This window comes from Sorghum bicolor, chromosome 10 (assembly GCF_000003195.3).
Source record: "Sorghum bicolor cultivar BTx623 chromosome 10, Sorghum_bicolor_NCBIv3, whole genome shotgun sequence".
Taxonomy (NCBI): domain Eukaryota; kingdom Viridiplantae; phylum Streptophyta; class Magnoliopsida; order Poales; family Poaceae; genus Sorghum; species Sorghum bicolor.
In genome coordinates, this window is record NC_012879.2 from 3,498,651 (window position 1) to 3,514,964 (window position 16,314).

The 16,314-nt window shown below is 51.3% G+C and overlaps 1 protein-coding gene across 1 annotated transcript; it reads left to right on the forward strand.

Annotated features, from left to right (window-relative positions):
• On the forward strand, positions 1,590-3,670 carry LOC8069174 (protein HEADING DATE 3A). Its single transcript, XM_002436464.2, has 5 exons — positions 1,590-1,660; positions 1,734-1,955; positions 2,118-2,179; positions 2,552-2,592; positions 3,090-3,670. Exons 2-5 carry the CDS (start codon positions 1,749-1,751, stop codon positions 3,317-3,319), a joined length of 540 nt encoding a protein of 179 aa, XP_002436509.1. The 5' UTR covers positions 1,590-1,660; positions 1,734-1,748; the 3' UTR covers positions 3,320-3,670.

Below are 16,314 nucleotides of genomic sequence, written 5' to 3' on the forward strand. Positions count from 1 at the left end.
AATGGAGAATATATCAGGCGGACATTATTGTAGTACTATATGCACAAGTATATGGGCTTGGCACAAATAGAATTCTGAAATTTCCATGAAGAAATCTTAAAGGTCCATTTATGTGTGCAAAAAGTGGGAGTGGGTTAATTAATTCCGTCTTGCTTGTGAAAGTTCTGCTAAAAAAAATCTTGCTTGTGAAAGTGGAGGAATATAATGCTAGTTTAAGGAGGAGAAAAGAAACTCACACGCGCTCGCTCGGCTCGTTGGGCTGGGGCATGACACCTGCGTGAATGGTCCGCCGAAATCTAGCTCCTCGCCTTGCGGAGAAGAAGATAGAACCTTACTTGGCCTTTTTAAGTTATGTCTTTGTTTGCTGTCCAATCTAATTAACTAGTATGAGTATGTTAGGGTTTTACATGCTGTACAATCTAATTATTAACTAGTATGTTAGGGGTTTACATGTTAAGTATCTGAGATTGATTTATATTCTGGTTTTAATCTGAAAATTGCCTACTTTCTCGATAGAAACATACTGTATATGCTGCCTGAGCGAATCAGTGCATGCACAATTGCACGCACACTGTGAAAACTAAAAAGGGTGGCCAATAGAAGCATATATGTACGCACGTGTATATAACTTGCGCTTGATTGGCAGACATAATCTCGACAGATAAAGTTGGAGCCCTAGACGCAACGGGAATTGATTGAGAAGCTAGCAGAGACTGAAGCAGCCTCATGCGGTGGTTAAGATTCAGATAGAGACGACAGATAGAGATCTTCTTCTCGTTAGAAATAAGGCCTTGTTTAGTTTGCAAAAATTTTCAAGATTCTCCGTCACATCGAATCTTTAGTCGCATGTATAGAGCATTAAATATAGATGAAAATAAAAGCTAATTGCACACAGTTTACCTGTAATTTGTGAGATGAATCTTTTGAGACTGCTTGTTACTCTGTGATTGGACAATGTTTGTCAAATAAAAACGAAAGTGCTATAGTAGCCAAAAACCAAAACTTTTGCGAACTAAACAAGGCCTAAATATGCATGCATGGTCACGCATGCAACAGGGCAGCTGGTCGGGGCATCGATCATCAGCAACTACGTCTAGCGTCTACGTGCAGAGTACGTGCGTGCGGTCTCCAATAGGCAGGATAGCTGCTAGCTAGCTAGATGCTAGCCACTGCTTTGGGCCGGGGGGGTCGTCGTCAAAAGCGCGCGCGCGAGCGACACTGATGCAATGGCCATGGCCGGGGGAATATAATGGCCAGCGATGCCCTCCAACACTATGCATATATACGTACCGCGCGCGAGCGTGTCATCAGGTCCACACATGAAGATAGATCGAGAAAAAAAAAGGACTCGAGATTCTATGGGCGGCCGGGCCCTGTGCTATCAGACTCAGCCAGCAACAAAAGCTATAGCTAGCGTAGTATATGGCGTTGCACACAGCCACACAGTAGTAAAACTCTGCTCATCAGCCAATAACAGTCGTCCCGGCCGGCCACTTCCAAAAAGTTGATTGGTACTGCATGCTATGATCGCGAGCTTGACATACTCCTATATAAACAGGGCATCAGAGCAGTGTGTGGGACAACAAACCAACACCAACAACCAGTAGCTGGCCGGTGCAAGTTTCCTGCAGCCAAGTACATATATATACAACTAATTAGGGTATAGCAAGCACATCTATCTATCTCGTATACTACTCCTGTTCTCGATCGAGAGTTAATAATTAAGGTCGTAGGGATTGGACGACGACATGGCCGGCAGCGGCAGGGAAAGGGAGACGCTGGTGGTTGGTAGGGTGGTGGGCGACGTGCTGGACCCCTTCGTCCGGACCACCAACCTCAGGGTCAGCTACGGCACCAGGACCGTATCCAACGGCTGCGAGCTCAAGCCGTCCATGGTGGTGAACCAGCCCAGGGTCGAGGTCGGGGGACCCGACATGAGGACCTTCTACACCCTCGTACGTATATGTATATATATATCCATGCATCGTTTTCTCTAGCTAGCTCGTCACGAATATTAATTGGAACAGCAAAATGCATGGCTTATTATATAATATAGTCTGTTGAGCTCGTACGTACGCGTGATGCCATGCATGCATGCTTTCCTTGTTGTTCTTCAGGTGATGGTCGACCCGGATGCTCCGAGCCCAAGCGACCCAAATCTTAGGGAGTATCTGCACTGGTAAATATATGTGCTCATCCTGCAGACTCTCCATCCCTTCATCACCCTATCTATGTTAGTCCATTGTGTAGCATGTAAATCTTATTATATGCATGGGATCGGAGTTGATATATATCTCATGTGGCTGAATTTTTGGAACTTTAATTTTCAGTCAACAATCTTACATAATTAATTAATCAACAAGTAGTAGTTTAGTACAACTAAAAAGAAGAGACAATTCACAACTTCTAGATGTTGTCTGAATAATAACAACAAAAATATTTAGGCATCTAAGCTAGATATAGGAGAAGTGAAATCTTATATATTATCATCATATATATGACTGGATTATTGATCATATCCTCCTCTCTCTGTACTGTCTTCTTCACGCAGGCTTGTCACGGATATTCCAGGAACCACTGGGGCAGCATTTGGTGAGTGCATATATGTCACTCCACCCTGTCATAGGCTGTCTATACAACTCGATCGATCTGTCCAGACAAACTTTTTACTACACGGCAGTATTTCCTATATTGTGCAGATCAAACGCATGCGGCACACCAACATATATATATATAGCGTTACACTTGTCGGTTGGTTATATAGAGACGCACAAATTAATTATAAGTCACAACACACATAATTAAGCTACTAAATACTCTATCTGTCCCAAAATGAACACAGTTTCTCTGCTCTCAAGGGCATGTGCCATCGCATTGTGAACCATTGAATTTGCATTGGGATGTCTCTCTCCTGCTGTGCAGTGCTAATCCATCCGTTCGCAATGTGAGGACACATGTCATTGAGGGCAAACTTTACTTTTCTATTCTAAAATAAGTGTCCCTACAGTACGCGTAATGCATGAATACGGGTGATATATGATGCCAAAAAAAAAAGAGAGAGCTGATGGTGGCATCGTCGTCGCATGCAGGGCAAGAGGTGATCTGCTACGAGAGCCCTCGGCCGACCATGGGGATCCACCGCTTCGTGCTGGTGCTGTTCCAGCAGCTGGGGCGTCAGACGGTGTACGCCCCGGGGTGGCGCCAGAACTTCAACACCAGGGACTTCGCCGAGCTCTACAACCTGGGCCCTCCCGTCGCCGCCGTCTACTTCAACTGCCAGCGTGAGGCCGGATCTGGGGGAAGGAGGATGTACTCATGAATCACACATGCCACTAACGTACTCGATCCATGAGACATGCATGCATATATGAGAGCAACATATACATCCATCCCAGTGACAGAAAATAAGCACACACTGCTACTACTAGCTATATATATACTTGCTTGCTACTGCTAGCAGCACTGGCCAGGCAGCATGCATATATATGCGCTATACTTGCTTGGCAATACTACATATCATATGCAGGCATATGTATATTGCTAGCCGTATTGTATGCTTCTATATAGGCGTCACTTATGTGTGTGTATATATATACATATGATATGTAGGTGCACAAGCATGCATAAATGTGTATGTATCATATGTTGGATATTTAGTCATTTTACACCATGCATTATTCCATAAAAACGACAGCCAATATACTAACACAAGTATTATACAAGCGACAACTTCATAATTGCTACTGCTACTACTTCCAGCAAAACATTTTATGCGAAGTAATAGAACTACAGTAACAAAATAAAGCGCATAGAGAGTATTAGCATTATACCCTAGTGTGGCACTTCCGGTACCCGCGGAAAGTGAGCCACCAGTCATGTTGACGTCGCTACCGCCTCCTGCGGTGTTGTCGTTGGTGGCGTCATTCCCGGCAGCAGGGGTACTTCTGGTACCGACAGCCATCACAGCAGCAGTTGACGAAGGTGAAGCAGTCGCAGTCACGTTGGGACAACAGGAAGCAGTCGCACCGGAAGGTGCTCCCCAAAAACTTAATTTCCCGCCTACCCCGAGCAGAGTACGCTTGACGGGAGAAGTTCCGGAGGCCTGCTACCAGAGTCCTCTGTACTCGCAGAGGCTCTAGTCGGAGATGCAGCACAGCAGCTCGAGCTCAAGTGAAGGTGACGGCTGGAGAAGGGAGATGGACACAAAAGGGATGAAACCCTAGTGTGCAGACAGGGGCCTTTATATAGGCGCGCCCCTGTCGGCTCCCACCCGTTACCCTGTCCGGGGGGATGAACCTGGACAAAGTGGTTGGGAGTTGGCGGTTGAGCAGTTGGCGGCGGCTAGGGTTTCCCCTTTTGGCCGTTGGACTGCGGCGGCTAGGGTTTCCTCTCGGTTGGGCCGAGTGGCAAAACCCCACCTAGCCTAGCCCGGGCCGGCCAGCCCAGCCCACGCCCGGCCCGGCGCGACGCGACGCGCGCGCGCGTGTGGCTTCCCGGTTCTCCTCCTCAACTTGTCTATTGGAGCATCCCAAGGCTCACTATTTAAGTTGATTGCCTTGCTAGTGATTAGTCCATTTGGTACTAATCACTTTTGCACCTAACACTAATTGTGTGCCTTTGAGGTTTTATTGAATTATTAGAATGGGCCTGGCCCAATTACTCTAACAATCCCCACCAAACGTCAAAGGTACACAGTTAATGCCTTCAGTTTTGAGCTTGTTTGATATACCGGTGTTTCGATGGAGACTGTTAAGTTGAACTTCCATCTAGAAAAGAAGCTTACATTCATTCACAACTGATCAATGGACTAAGCCTTGAATTGACAGTTTTGTGTGAAATGAGGTTGTGGGGGTATAAACCCCTATACCCTTACGGCTAGACTTCAGCCAGGAAGCTTGGCCCACTACGAGACGAGTTCAAGGCTTGATCCGGCAGCCCGTGTTTCGTGCAAGGAAACAAGACGTGGAGATCAAGCAGGATTCTAGTCGGTTAGAATAGGAATTGATATCGAATTATCTATGGTAATTGTAACCGACTAGGATTAGTTTCTAGATCTGTAACCCTGCCCTCCAGACTATATAAGGAGGGGCAAGGGACCCCCCTAGGACAGATCATATTCTCTCAACACAAATCAATACAACCAGACGCAGGACGTAGGTATTACGCCAACTCGGCGGCCGAACCTGGATAAAAAGCTTGTCCGTGTCTTGCATCACCATCGAGTTCGTAGTTTGCGCACCGTCTACCGATAAACTACTACCGTGGGTATACCCCAAGGTAGACTGCCGACTAGCTTTCGTCGACAGTGGCGCGCCAGGTAGGGGGTGTGCGTGCAACTTTTCCGGCGAACAAGATGGTCACGATCCCAGCTTCCGCGACCGTGCCCGAAGGCCTCACGTTCACCGTCGGCCAAATCACGTGGACGACGTGCAGCGGCGGTTTCGCGACCACGGTTCCGAAAGAGATCTAGATCCAATCTGAGATCACGCCGTCTCCGACCACACGCGCGACGACACCAAGCTCCCGACCACCGTTCCCGCTCTACAAGGGAAGGGAGATCGACTGCTCGGACCTCCTCCAAGCGCTCGATTGCGCTGACTCCAAGCTATTCGAAGTCTCCCAACTAATAGATGGAGTTCTGCGCCGGCCCGACCAAGCTGCTCGAGCGGATTCTTCGAAATTCCGCCGGCCAACTCGTGTCACCACACACGAACGGCTGGGAACGTCCCTGACGATAACCTCAACCCCCTCAGGACGATCCGTCGAGCTCAAAAAGGAAGACTATCCTTGCGGCCTGAACAACTCGGCCTCTGTTTATTCACAGCATGTCCAATCCGTTTTCAGCAAAGCGGGCTGGTCGCCGACAAGGAACAATCGTCACCATGTCAACATGGTGACCATCCGAGAGCTACGGGACGGCCAGGTTTCCAGCACCAACTCAAGCACCGGCTCCGTCCCCACCGAGGTTGTGAACACCGAAGACGAGGACTATGACCTGGATTTTCCTTCACACCCTCCGGGTTTCGACCGATTCCCGATATTCCCCCCCCCCGGCGAGGGGATATTGTATTCAATGTCAGCGCCGACGAACCAGCCGTTGACGGAGAAACAGACGACCAGAGGCAACTCCGCGAACAGCGTAACGCCGAGCGCGCCCGACGGCGTGCGGACGAGCAACAACAGACGCCACCAGGCAACCTCAACGATGCCTTCGACATGGTCGGGGACCAGCCGGTCTACAAAACGCCAAGCGCCAACGTGGCTGTCGCCATGGCCAATCTGGATCGGCTTCCTGACACCCCCGAATGCCAGGGAGTCCGGACCAGTATCCGAGCACACCTGATCGCCGCAATGGGACAGACAGCCACTCTGCTCAAGAGAGTCCAGGACGCCTCTTATACGGAAGCCGCCTCCGACCAGACTCATCGTAGCCGGGCCTCACCCAGCAGGCGTCGCCGCAGCCGCTCCCCCGACAACCGTCGAGGGGACTCACGGCGCGATGATGGTGGTCGGGACGCCGATGGCTGCCGCCAGCAGGACCGCGTACGCGGCCAAGAAGAAGAAGATCAACACAGGGATCTCCGCCACAACATCCCTCCCAAAGATGCCCGGGACCGCATCAACAGGCGCGCCGCAGAAAGAGCAGTCCACGAAAACCTACGCCGCATCGAGTACGACGCGACCCACGGTCCTCCGGGCCTAAGGCAGTTCTCTTCACACCTCCGCCAAGTCGTGTGGCCCCGCAATTTCAAGCTCGAAAAACTTAAAAAATACGACGGCAAGGAAAATCTAGAGAACTGGATCACTCTCTATGAAATCGCCGTCCGATCAGCGGCAGGAGATGAACACGTCATGGCTAATTACTTCCCCGTAGTCCTCGACCAGGCTGGTCATCAGTGGCTTCTCGGCTTGCCCGAGGACTCCTTCGACTCTTGGGAAGAGCTACGACAGGCTTTCATCGACAACTTCATCGCCACATGCGAGCAGCCCGGAAACAAGTATGACCTTGAAAGGATAAGAGACAGGAAGAACGAACCTCTGCGCGATTACATCCGACGATTCTCGGATATGCGCCTCAAAATCCCGAAGATTTCTCATGACGAGGCCATATCAGCCTTTATCAAGGGTTTGCGTTTCCATGAAGCGCTGAGGAACAAGCTATTGCGTAAGCGCCCATCAACGGTAGCAGAGCTCCTCGCCACGGCTAAAAATTACGCCGATGCTGATGACGCAGAAAAACTAATCCGAGACGATGCGAGAGGCACCGACCAGCCCTCCCGGCGAGATGACGGTCGTGGTCGCTACGACAACAGAAATCATCGCCGCTCCGACAACCGCGATCACCGAGAGGGTTGGGATCGGCGGCGCGACAGCCGCGACGACTTCAGAGGAAAGCGCCCTCGCGAATACGACCACGAAGTAAACACGGTCAAACGTCCCAATGGACGACGGGACTACCAAGACGACTACAACAAAACGTTGAAGGGACCGTGCCAGCTACACCCAAAGTCTAACCATACCATGGAAGAGTGCCGCGTCCTCAAAAGTATCTATACACGGCGGGCCGCCCAAGAAGACACCGCCAAGAAAAGTAGCAAACGCGACGGGCACGACCACGAAGATGAGGATGAGGACCAAGACAGGGACCCCCGACACCAATACGTCAGCCCTACCGACGTGGTTCACTCCATTTTCGGGGGCAAGGTCTCCACTGAGTCCAAGCGAGAAAGAAAACTGTTAAAGAGAGCCTGCCTCAACATAGACAGCACGGACGGGCTGATCGCAGATCCGAAATTTCCCGCCTGGTCCCACAGGGAGATCGCGTTCAGCAGGAAGGACCAGTGGGCCGCTGTCCCAGAGCCGGGTCGTTTCCCACTGATTCTTGATCCCTGCATCAATAGCATCAGATTCGAGCGCGTGCTCGTGGACGGGGGAAGCTCCATCGACATCCTCTTCCGCAACAGCCTGCCCGCCCTCAAGATATCACCGGCGCAACTAAAACCTTACGACGCCCAATTCTGGGGGGTCTTGCCAGGTCAAAGTTCGGTGCCCCTCGGACAGATAACATTGCCTGTCCAATTCGGCACACCCGATCACTTCCGGACGGAGTTCATCAACTTCGTAGTCGCGGATTTCGACGGGACCTACCACGCCATACTGGGCCGCCCATCGCTGACAAAGTTCATGGCAGTCCCGCACTACTCATACCTAGTGCTTAAGATGCCCACGGAGAAGGGCGTCCTGACCGTCAGAGGCAACGTCTATACTGCGTACACCTGCGAAGAAGAAAATTTCAAGATCACCGAGGCAATTGACCTCTCAATCCGCATGGCGGAAACAGCAACCCAAGCCGCACAGCTGCCCCCCGACCAGCTCCGATTACCCGAACAGGAGACAGCCAGAAAGAATTCGAAATCCAAGGAGTACAAAGAAGTGCAGCTGGTCGAAGGTAACCCCGAGAAGACAGCCCTCATCGGGGCTAACCTGGATCCAAAATAGGAAGACGCGCTCGTCAGGTTTCTAAGGGACAACGTGAGCGTTTTCGCATGGAAACCCGCAGACATGCCCGGTGTCCCACGAAACCTGATCGAGCACTCCTTAAACGTCTCGAAGATCGCAAGACCAATCAAGCAAAAACTGTGACGGTTCGCTCGTGACAAAAAGGAGGCTATTAGGACAGAAATAACACGGCTTCTAGCAGCCGGATTCATAAAAGAGGTGTATCATCCCGATTGGCTCGCCAATCCGGTTCTTGTACGCAAAAAGAATAATGAATGGAGAATGTGCGTTGATTACACCGATCTCAACAAGCACTGTCCTAAAGATCCTTTTGGTCTTCCTCGCATCGACGAGGTGGTCGACTCAACGGCCGGATGCGAACTCCTCTCCTTTCTAGATTGCTACTCTGGTTATCACCAGATCTCGTTAAAGGAAGAAGATCAGATCAAAACATCCTTCATCACACCCTTCGGCGCATACTGTTACACTACCATGTCTTTCGGACTTAAAAACGCCGGGGCCACTTATCAAAGGGCCATCCAGCAATGCCTCCACGACGAGATTCGCGATGACCTCGTCGAGGCCTATGTGGACGACGTGGTCGTAAAAACAAGGGACGCGAGCACCCTGATCGACAACTTAGACCGAACCTTCAAGGCACTCAATAGGTACAAGTGGAAGCTCAACCCCAAGAAATGCATTTTCGGCGTTCCTTCCGGTCTACTGCTCGGCAACGTCGTCAGTCGTGACGGCATACGACCAAACCCTTCAAAAGTCAAAGCCGTACTCGACATGCGACCACCGAAGAACGTCAAGGACATTCAGAAGCTAACCGGATGCATGGCCGCCCTCAGTCGTTTCATCTCAAGGCTGGGAGAAAAAGGCCTCCCTTTCTTCAAACTATTGAAAGCGTCAGAAAAATTCTCCTAGACCGAAGAAGCCAACGCTGCGTTCACTCAGCTTAAGATCTTCCTCACTTCACCGCCTGTCCTCACAGCGCCTCAGCCTAATGAAGACCTGCTCCTTTACATTGCTGCAACCGACAGGGTTGTTTCTACGGCAATAGTGGTCGAGCGAGATGAACCAGGTCACGTCTTCAAGGTCCAGAGACCCGTTTACTTCATAAGCGAAGTTTTAAACGAATCCAAGGCCAGGTACCCACAAATACAGAAGCTTATATACGCCATCCTGATAACGTCAAGAAAACTGAAGCACTACTTCGACGGCCATCGAGTCCTGGTGACAACCAGCTTTCCTCTCGGTGACATCCTGCGCAATAAAGACGCCAATGGCAGAATCGTGAAATGGGCAATGGAATTATGTCCATTTTCCCTGGAATTCCAGAGTCGCACCACTGTCAAGTCCCAAGCCCTGGTCGATTTCATTGCCGAATGGACGGATCTCAACGAACCTTCCGTTCCCGATGTCTCAGACCACTGGTCAATGTTCTTTGATGGGTCCTTGAACATCAACGGTGCAGGCGCTGGGATACTGTTCGTATCACCCAACAAGGACAAACTCCGCTACGTCCTTAGGATCCTTTTCCCGGCGTCAAACAACGTCGCCGAATACGAAGCATGCTTACACGGCATACGACTAGCCGTTGAACTGGGGGTCAAGCGCCTCTATGTCTACGGCGACTCTGCTTTGGTCATCAACCAGCTCAACAAGGAGTGGGACGCAACCCACGAGAAGATGGATCTCTACTGCAAAGAAATTCGCAAATGGGAAACTAACTTCTATGGCATAGAGTACATCCACGTGGTCCGGGACAAGAACCAAGCAGCAGATGCGTTGTCAAAGTTAGGCTCATCTCGGGCCCAGATCCCTCGGGGTATTTTTGTCCAGGACATCCATGAGCCAAGCGTAAGCCCTCCCCTGGTCGACAAGCAACCCACCGAGGCAATGCTCATAGATGACGCCACTCCGGCAACCGGTGGGCGTGACTGGCGCACCCCGTTCATCAAATACATATCAGACGGAACAGGCTATCAGGACAAAACAGAGAACGAGCGCCTCATCCGACGATCAAAGAACTACATCCTGGTCGATGGAAAACTCATGCGGAAAAACGCAAGCTCCGAAGTACTGCTCAAGTGCATACCCCAAGATGATGGTATCAAGCTCTTGGAAGACATACACGCTGGATCCTGCGGCAACCACGCCGCATCTAGAACGCTGGTCGGAAAGGCTTTCCGAGCAGGTTTTTATTGGCCAACCGCGGTCGGCGACGCAGAAAAACTGGTTCGGCATTGCGAAGGATGTCAGTTTTTCGCTAAGAGGACCCACGTACCTGCCCATGAAATTCAGACTATCCCGTCGTCTTGGCCCTTTGCTTGCTGGGGGCTTGACATGATCGGACCATTTAAACCAGCTCCGGGCAATTTCAAGTTTGTCTTCGTGCTAATCGACAAGTTTTCCAAGTGGATCGAATACATGCCCTTGGTCAAGGCAACCTCCGAGAAGGCCGTGGAGTTTCTCAATCAAATCATACACAGATTCGGCATCCCGAACAGCATAATCACCGACCTGGGCACTCAGTTTACTGGCACCACTTTTTGGGATTTCTGCGATGACAGAGGCATAGTCATAAAATATGTGTCAGTAGCACATCCACGTGCTAACGGTCAAGTCGAACGTGCTAATGGAATGATCGTTGATGCCCTAAAGAAGAGGCTGTACACCGAAAACGACAGAGCACCCGGTCGATGGATGAGAGAATTGCCGGCAGTAGTCTGGGGCCTCCGAACCCAGACTAGTCGAAACACAGGGGTGTCTCCCTACTTCATGGTATACGGTGCAGAGGCGGTCCTGCCGGCTGACATACACTTCGGATCTCCTAGAATCGAGCACTACGACGAGGCGACTGCCGACAACGCCAGAGAACTCGAAGTCAATTGCATGGAGGAAAAGCGTTTAGTTTCATGTCTCCGAACAGCAAAATATCTCGCGGCAGTCAGGCGATACTACAACAGGAACGTCAAGGACCGTTCCTTTGTGGTCGGCGATCTGGTGCTTCGATGGAAAACAAACCAGGAGGGAATGCACAAGTTATCCACTCCCTGGGAAGGACCCTCCGTGGTGACCGAGGTCACACGACCTACGTCCTACAGATTGGCATACCCAGACGGAACACGAGTGCCTAACTCTTGGCACATCGACAAACTGCAACGATTCTATCCATAAAGTTTTAATGACTTTCTTTTGTAAGTATCTTATAATTTTTGATAATAAGATTCTATATTTCTCGCCTATACTTTGTCATACGCAGCACTCGGCAAAACTCCTGCAATGGATGCTCTTGGCGACAACCAAGACAAATACGGTGACACGTCACTCAGATATTCTTACAGCGCTCAAAACAACAGTCATGACAAAAAAAGAAAACTTTATTACAAACTTTACATACAAAGTTTACAATAAACACCCTGACGGGCAGATACTAGTCTATTCCTACAGACTACTTTATTGGCCTAGCTGCTCGGGCTGATCACCCGCCTGGCCTTGCTGCCCGGACGAAGGGGTCGGGGCCACCGGCGCCTGGCTGGTCGAGACCGCAGGCGTCGACCGCCCATCTCCAACAACGGACGCGCCCAACAACTCCCTGGCCGACCTATCTGAGCTCGGCTGGTCTGGAGGAGTGGCCGTTCCGCACAGGTTGATGTCGCCGATCACTGTCGACGACAAATCCAGCAGACTACCCCGAAGTTCGTCCGCTTCCTGTGGGCCGACTTCCTTTGGGTACCCCTTCTCCAGCCTGCTCAAGTCAACCAGGGGGTAGTGGGCGCGTACCATGCTGAGGACGTGCGCGCCGGCAAACTCCCCGGCGTCCTTCACAAACTGCTGGAGCCAGTCCCACGCCCGTTGCGCCTTCTCGACTGGGGTCAACTGCGGCGCGCGGGGCTGGCTCTCCGGGAGCTCGGGACTGATCAGGTCCAGGACCGGGGACACTCCCTTCCAGATCCTGCAACAGTTGGCCTTCCAGGAGTCCCGGTCCTTGATCAGGTCATCCAGGTGCTTCTTGGTGTTCACCTTGAGCACTGCAAACGAAATGAAACGTTACTTTCGGTATACCAGACAAGCAAAGGGCAGGCAGCAACCAACAAGGCGGCACCCATTACCAGCTAACTCCCGGTCTTTTCGACCCAACTCCTCTTCCGCTCGCCGCCCGGACTCCTGTGCACTGGCGAGCTGTTGGCCGAGCTGCTCCTTCTCTTGTTGGAGGCTCGCCACCTCCTCCTCCAAGTCTGCGTGAATCCTAAACTGGTCAGCAAAGCAAACTATACAAGTATGCGAAACTGCTCGGAGCGTGTGACTAACCTTCCTGCAGCCGGTACTGGTCGGCCAGGCGACGAGCGAGGTCGAGACGACGCTCCTTTTCGGCGCTCATCTCGACCACCTTCTCTCCGACCTCCGCCCGCAACCGGTCTACCTCCGCGGCAAGGGCCTTGTTCTCGGCCATGACGCCTTCTATCTGGTCAAAGCACCGTTTCCGGTACTTCGCCGTTTTCATAACGTCCTACAAAGCAAGCATATAAGAATGCGCAGAAGACAAGGCAAAAGAATGCGCGGCAGCTCAAAACGCCGCTTACCTTGACTTCGTCGACAAGGCGCTTGGCCGCGCGCTCCACCCTGGCGGCCTCTTCGGACTCGGCGAGCTCCTCATGACCGATAAAGTGATCCCCGCGTTGGCGCCACACATACACGTGTTGGCGGCCATCACGGGGACGACCCTCGATCTCTTCTACCTCGTCGTCGGAGGCCGCCCTAGTTTCCTCCTCCTGGGCTGCGTCACCCCCGGTGGTGGTCCCAGGCGTCACCGTCCCTTGGACCAGACCTGGGGAGCCCGCAGCCGGGGAGGCTCCTGCTCGGGGCGGCGGGGGGACTTCACTCCCCCCGGTAGGAGGAGCGGTCGGAGACCTTCCCTTCTCCGAGGAGTCAGTTGGGGGAGCCTTCCCAGCCCTGGTCGGGCTGCTTGTTGTAGTCGGCGCCGCGCTCGGGAGCCCCTCGGTGCTCCCAGGCGCGACTGCAGCTGTCGGCTGCTCTGTGGTCTGGGGGGCCGCATCCCCAGAACCGCGGGCAGGCTCGCCCGTTCCCTGGCCGGCAGTTTGGCCAGGGTCGACATCCGATGCCGCACTACAGGAACAAAAGTTAAAAAAAAAAGAGGAGTCCAAAATACGTAAGTTGAACACTTACAGGTCTGACCGGCGATGGGTCGCGGTGAACCTCCTCCTCGCCCGGCCGGTCGGCGCCTGTGCCCCCACCTCGGCAACTTGCGGGGCAGCTGCGCCGCTGGCCACTCGATCAGTGGCGACCGGCGCAGCGTCTGGGGGGCCCCGAGGCCGTCGGACCAACGACGGCGCAGCCTCCTCGTCGTCGTCGTCGTCGTCGACGATCCGCACGAGCCGACGACGCTTCAGCGCTTGGCTGCTCTCCGCCGGTAGGTCTGCCGGCAGCTCCGGTGTCGGCAAGGGATCCGCCGGCAATGGCCTTTTCCCCGCTACCCTCTCCTCGGAGGTCGGGACGGGGCGGGCTCGGTCTTCCTCTGGCGGGACCTCTCCCACAGGATCTTCCATCCCCGGTGCCAGTGATACGTACACTACGCACCGGTCGACATCACCGACCTGCAAAAGCAACAGAGATGAGCCAACTGCAGACGACATACGAATGATCAAACGGAGTCTGCTACATACCTTTGGTGCTGGTCGTCCTAACTTGAAGGCTTGCACCCGATCACTGCTACGGGTGAAGCCCCCATCCGCGAAGTTAAACAGCTCGTTCAGCAGCTGTTGTACCTCCGCTTTCTCCAGGATCTCCGACCGCATCCTGGTCGGGTCTGCGCTTCCGGCATACTCATACGCCGAGTGCACCCTCTTCTGGCAGGGCATCACCCGGCGGCAAATGAAGTTGCCGACCACGCTAAGCCCATCCAGGCGCGACCAGTCGATCAGCTTCATCAGATCCGCCACTTGACCGTCGAACTCTGGGCGGTCGGTCCAGCTCGCCCTCTTCTCGGGAACGTACCCCACGTCGCAGAACGTGGAGCTGCCCGGTTCCTCCCTGACGTAGAACCACTTCCTGTACCATTCGGTCAAGGAGGTGTTCCATGGGCAGTGCAGGTAGCGATTCTTCATCCCATCACGAAGGTTGAGGTATACTCCACCTGCAACCTTGGAGCCTCCAACTGCTCCCTTCTTCCTCAGACAGAAAAGGTACCGGAAAAGATCAAAGTGCGGCTCTATGCCAACATAGGCCTCGCACAGATGGATGAAGGTGGAAATAAGGAGAATTGAGTTCGGGTGCAGATTGCAAATCCCGATCTCATAGTACAAAAGAAGACCTTGAAGAAAGGGATGAACAGGAACACCAAAGCCTCTCTTGATGAAATCCTCAAAAACGGCGTGTTGCATCACAATACATGGCGCTCGGGGATCTATATACATAATATATATACATTGTTACAATGGTGCCTTCCGTTATGGATCATGCAAGCGCGCTTTCAACATATATCTACCGGCCTGTCTGCCGGGGCACGCAAAAATGCTGCAGCGGGTGTTGGGGCACGTACGCAGTAATATAGATCTATATATAATAAAATCCATGTCAATCAAATAATTTTTTTTAGAAAAACAGGAGGGGTTTGCACCCGTACTGCAAATTGTATAAATAAAACAAGATAAAATGTACAAGGTAAGTAAGGCCTTGTTTAGTTCCCAAAAATTTTCAAGATTCTCCGTCACATCGAATTTTTGGTCGTATGCATGGGCATTAAATATAGACAAAAATAAAAACTAATTACACCGTTTATCTGTAATTTATGAGATAAATCTTTTGAGCCTAATTACTCCATGATTAAATAATGTTTGTCAAATAAAAATAAAAGTGCTACAGTAGCTAAAAACCAAAATTTTTGCGAACTAAACAAGGCCTAACTCGAGGAGGACAGTGGGGAAATAAAGATCAAGGCACCCAGAAAGAAAGAAATAAGAGGAATAAAAAACTAAGGGGAGTGAGGGCTAGACTCGATCTGTAACCATTCTTGAATCCTTGGGAAATACCGCCAAAGCAGCAAAGTAAACTTATGTTAGAAAATTGTCTTGCACGATCCTGGATCGTTGCTGGAGTGTTGTTCAAAATCAAGTTGTTTCTGCACATCCAGATTGCCCAACTCAATAAGACTATAGTTTCCATGAAACTAGAACGGCTCGATCATTGATTTGTTGCTTCAGATGCTCCAGGATCTGAAATGGTTCCAGCTGAATTTGTACGTCAATCTAATAATTAATAGAGCCTTTATGCATAACAGTACTAGTACTACTGTATACTACTCCATTCCACGTCAAATAACCAACCCTTTAGTAACAGAGGCTCTCTCTGGCTAGCTTGGAAATTCTTGCGGCGCTCGTATTCGTATATCATCGTATCTGGGAAAGTGGGAGATGGGAAAGTAGTACATATATGCTGATATGCCGTCACGTGAGACTGGTGTGGGCGCAACAGCCTTTGATAAAAAAACTCAGATGCATTTTTTTTTGACAAACACATAACATTAGAGATATGAGGCCACGCCGTCTAGGCGGTGAAAGCCCAAGTTTGGTTTTGGTAATTAATGACATCCAGTTGCTAATGCCTTGTGTTTAAGTGATTTGAGTTAGGCATAGCAACACATGTGATGAAGGTGCATGGTGGCATAGAAAGGTGGCCACATGATCACAAAGGGTTGAAGCATGAAGTGAAGATCATGATGATAGATGAGGAGCAAAAGTTATCAAGGCAAAGGTATAAACATAGGGTTTTACTTTTGCCGGTCTAAGA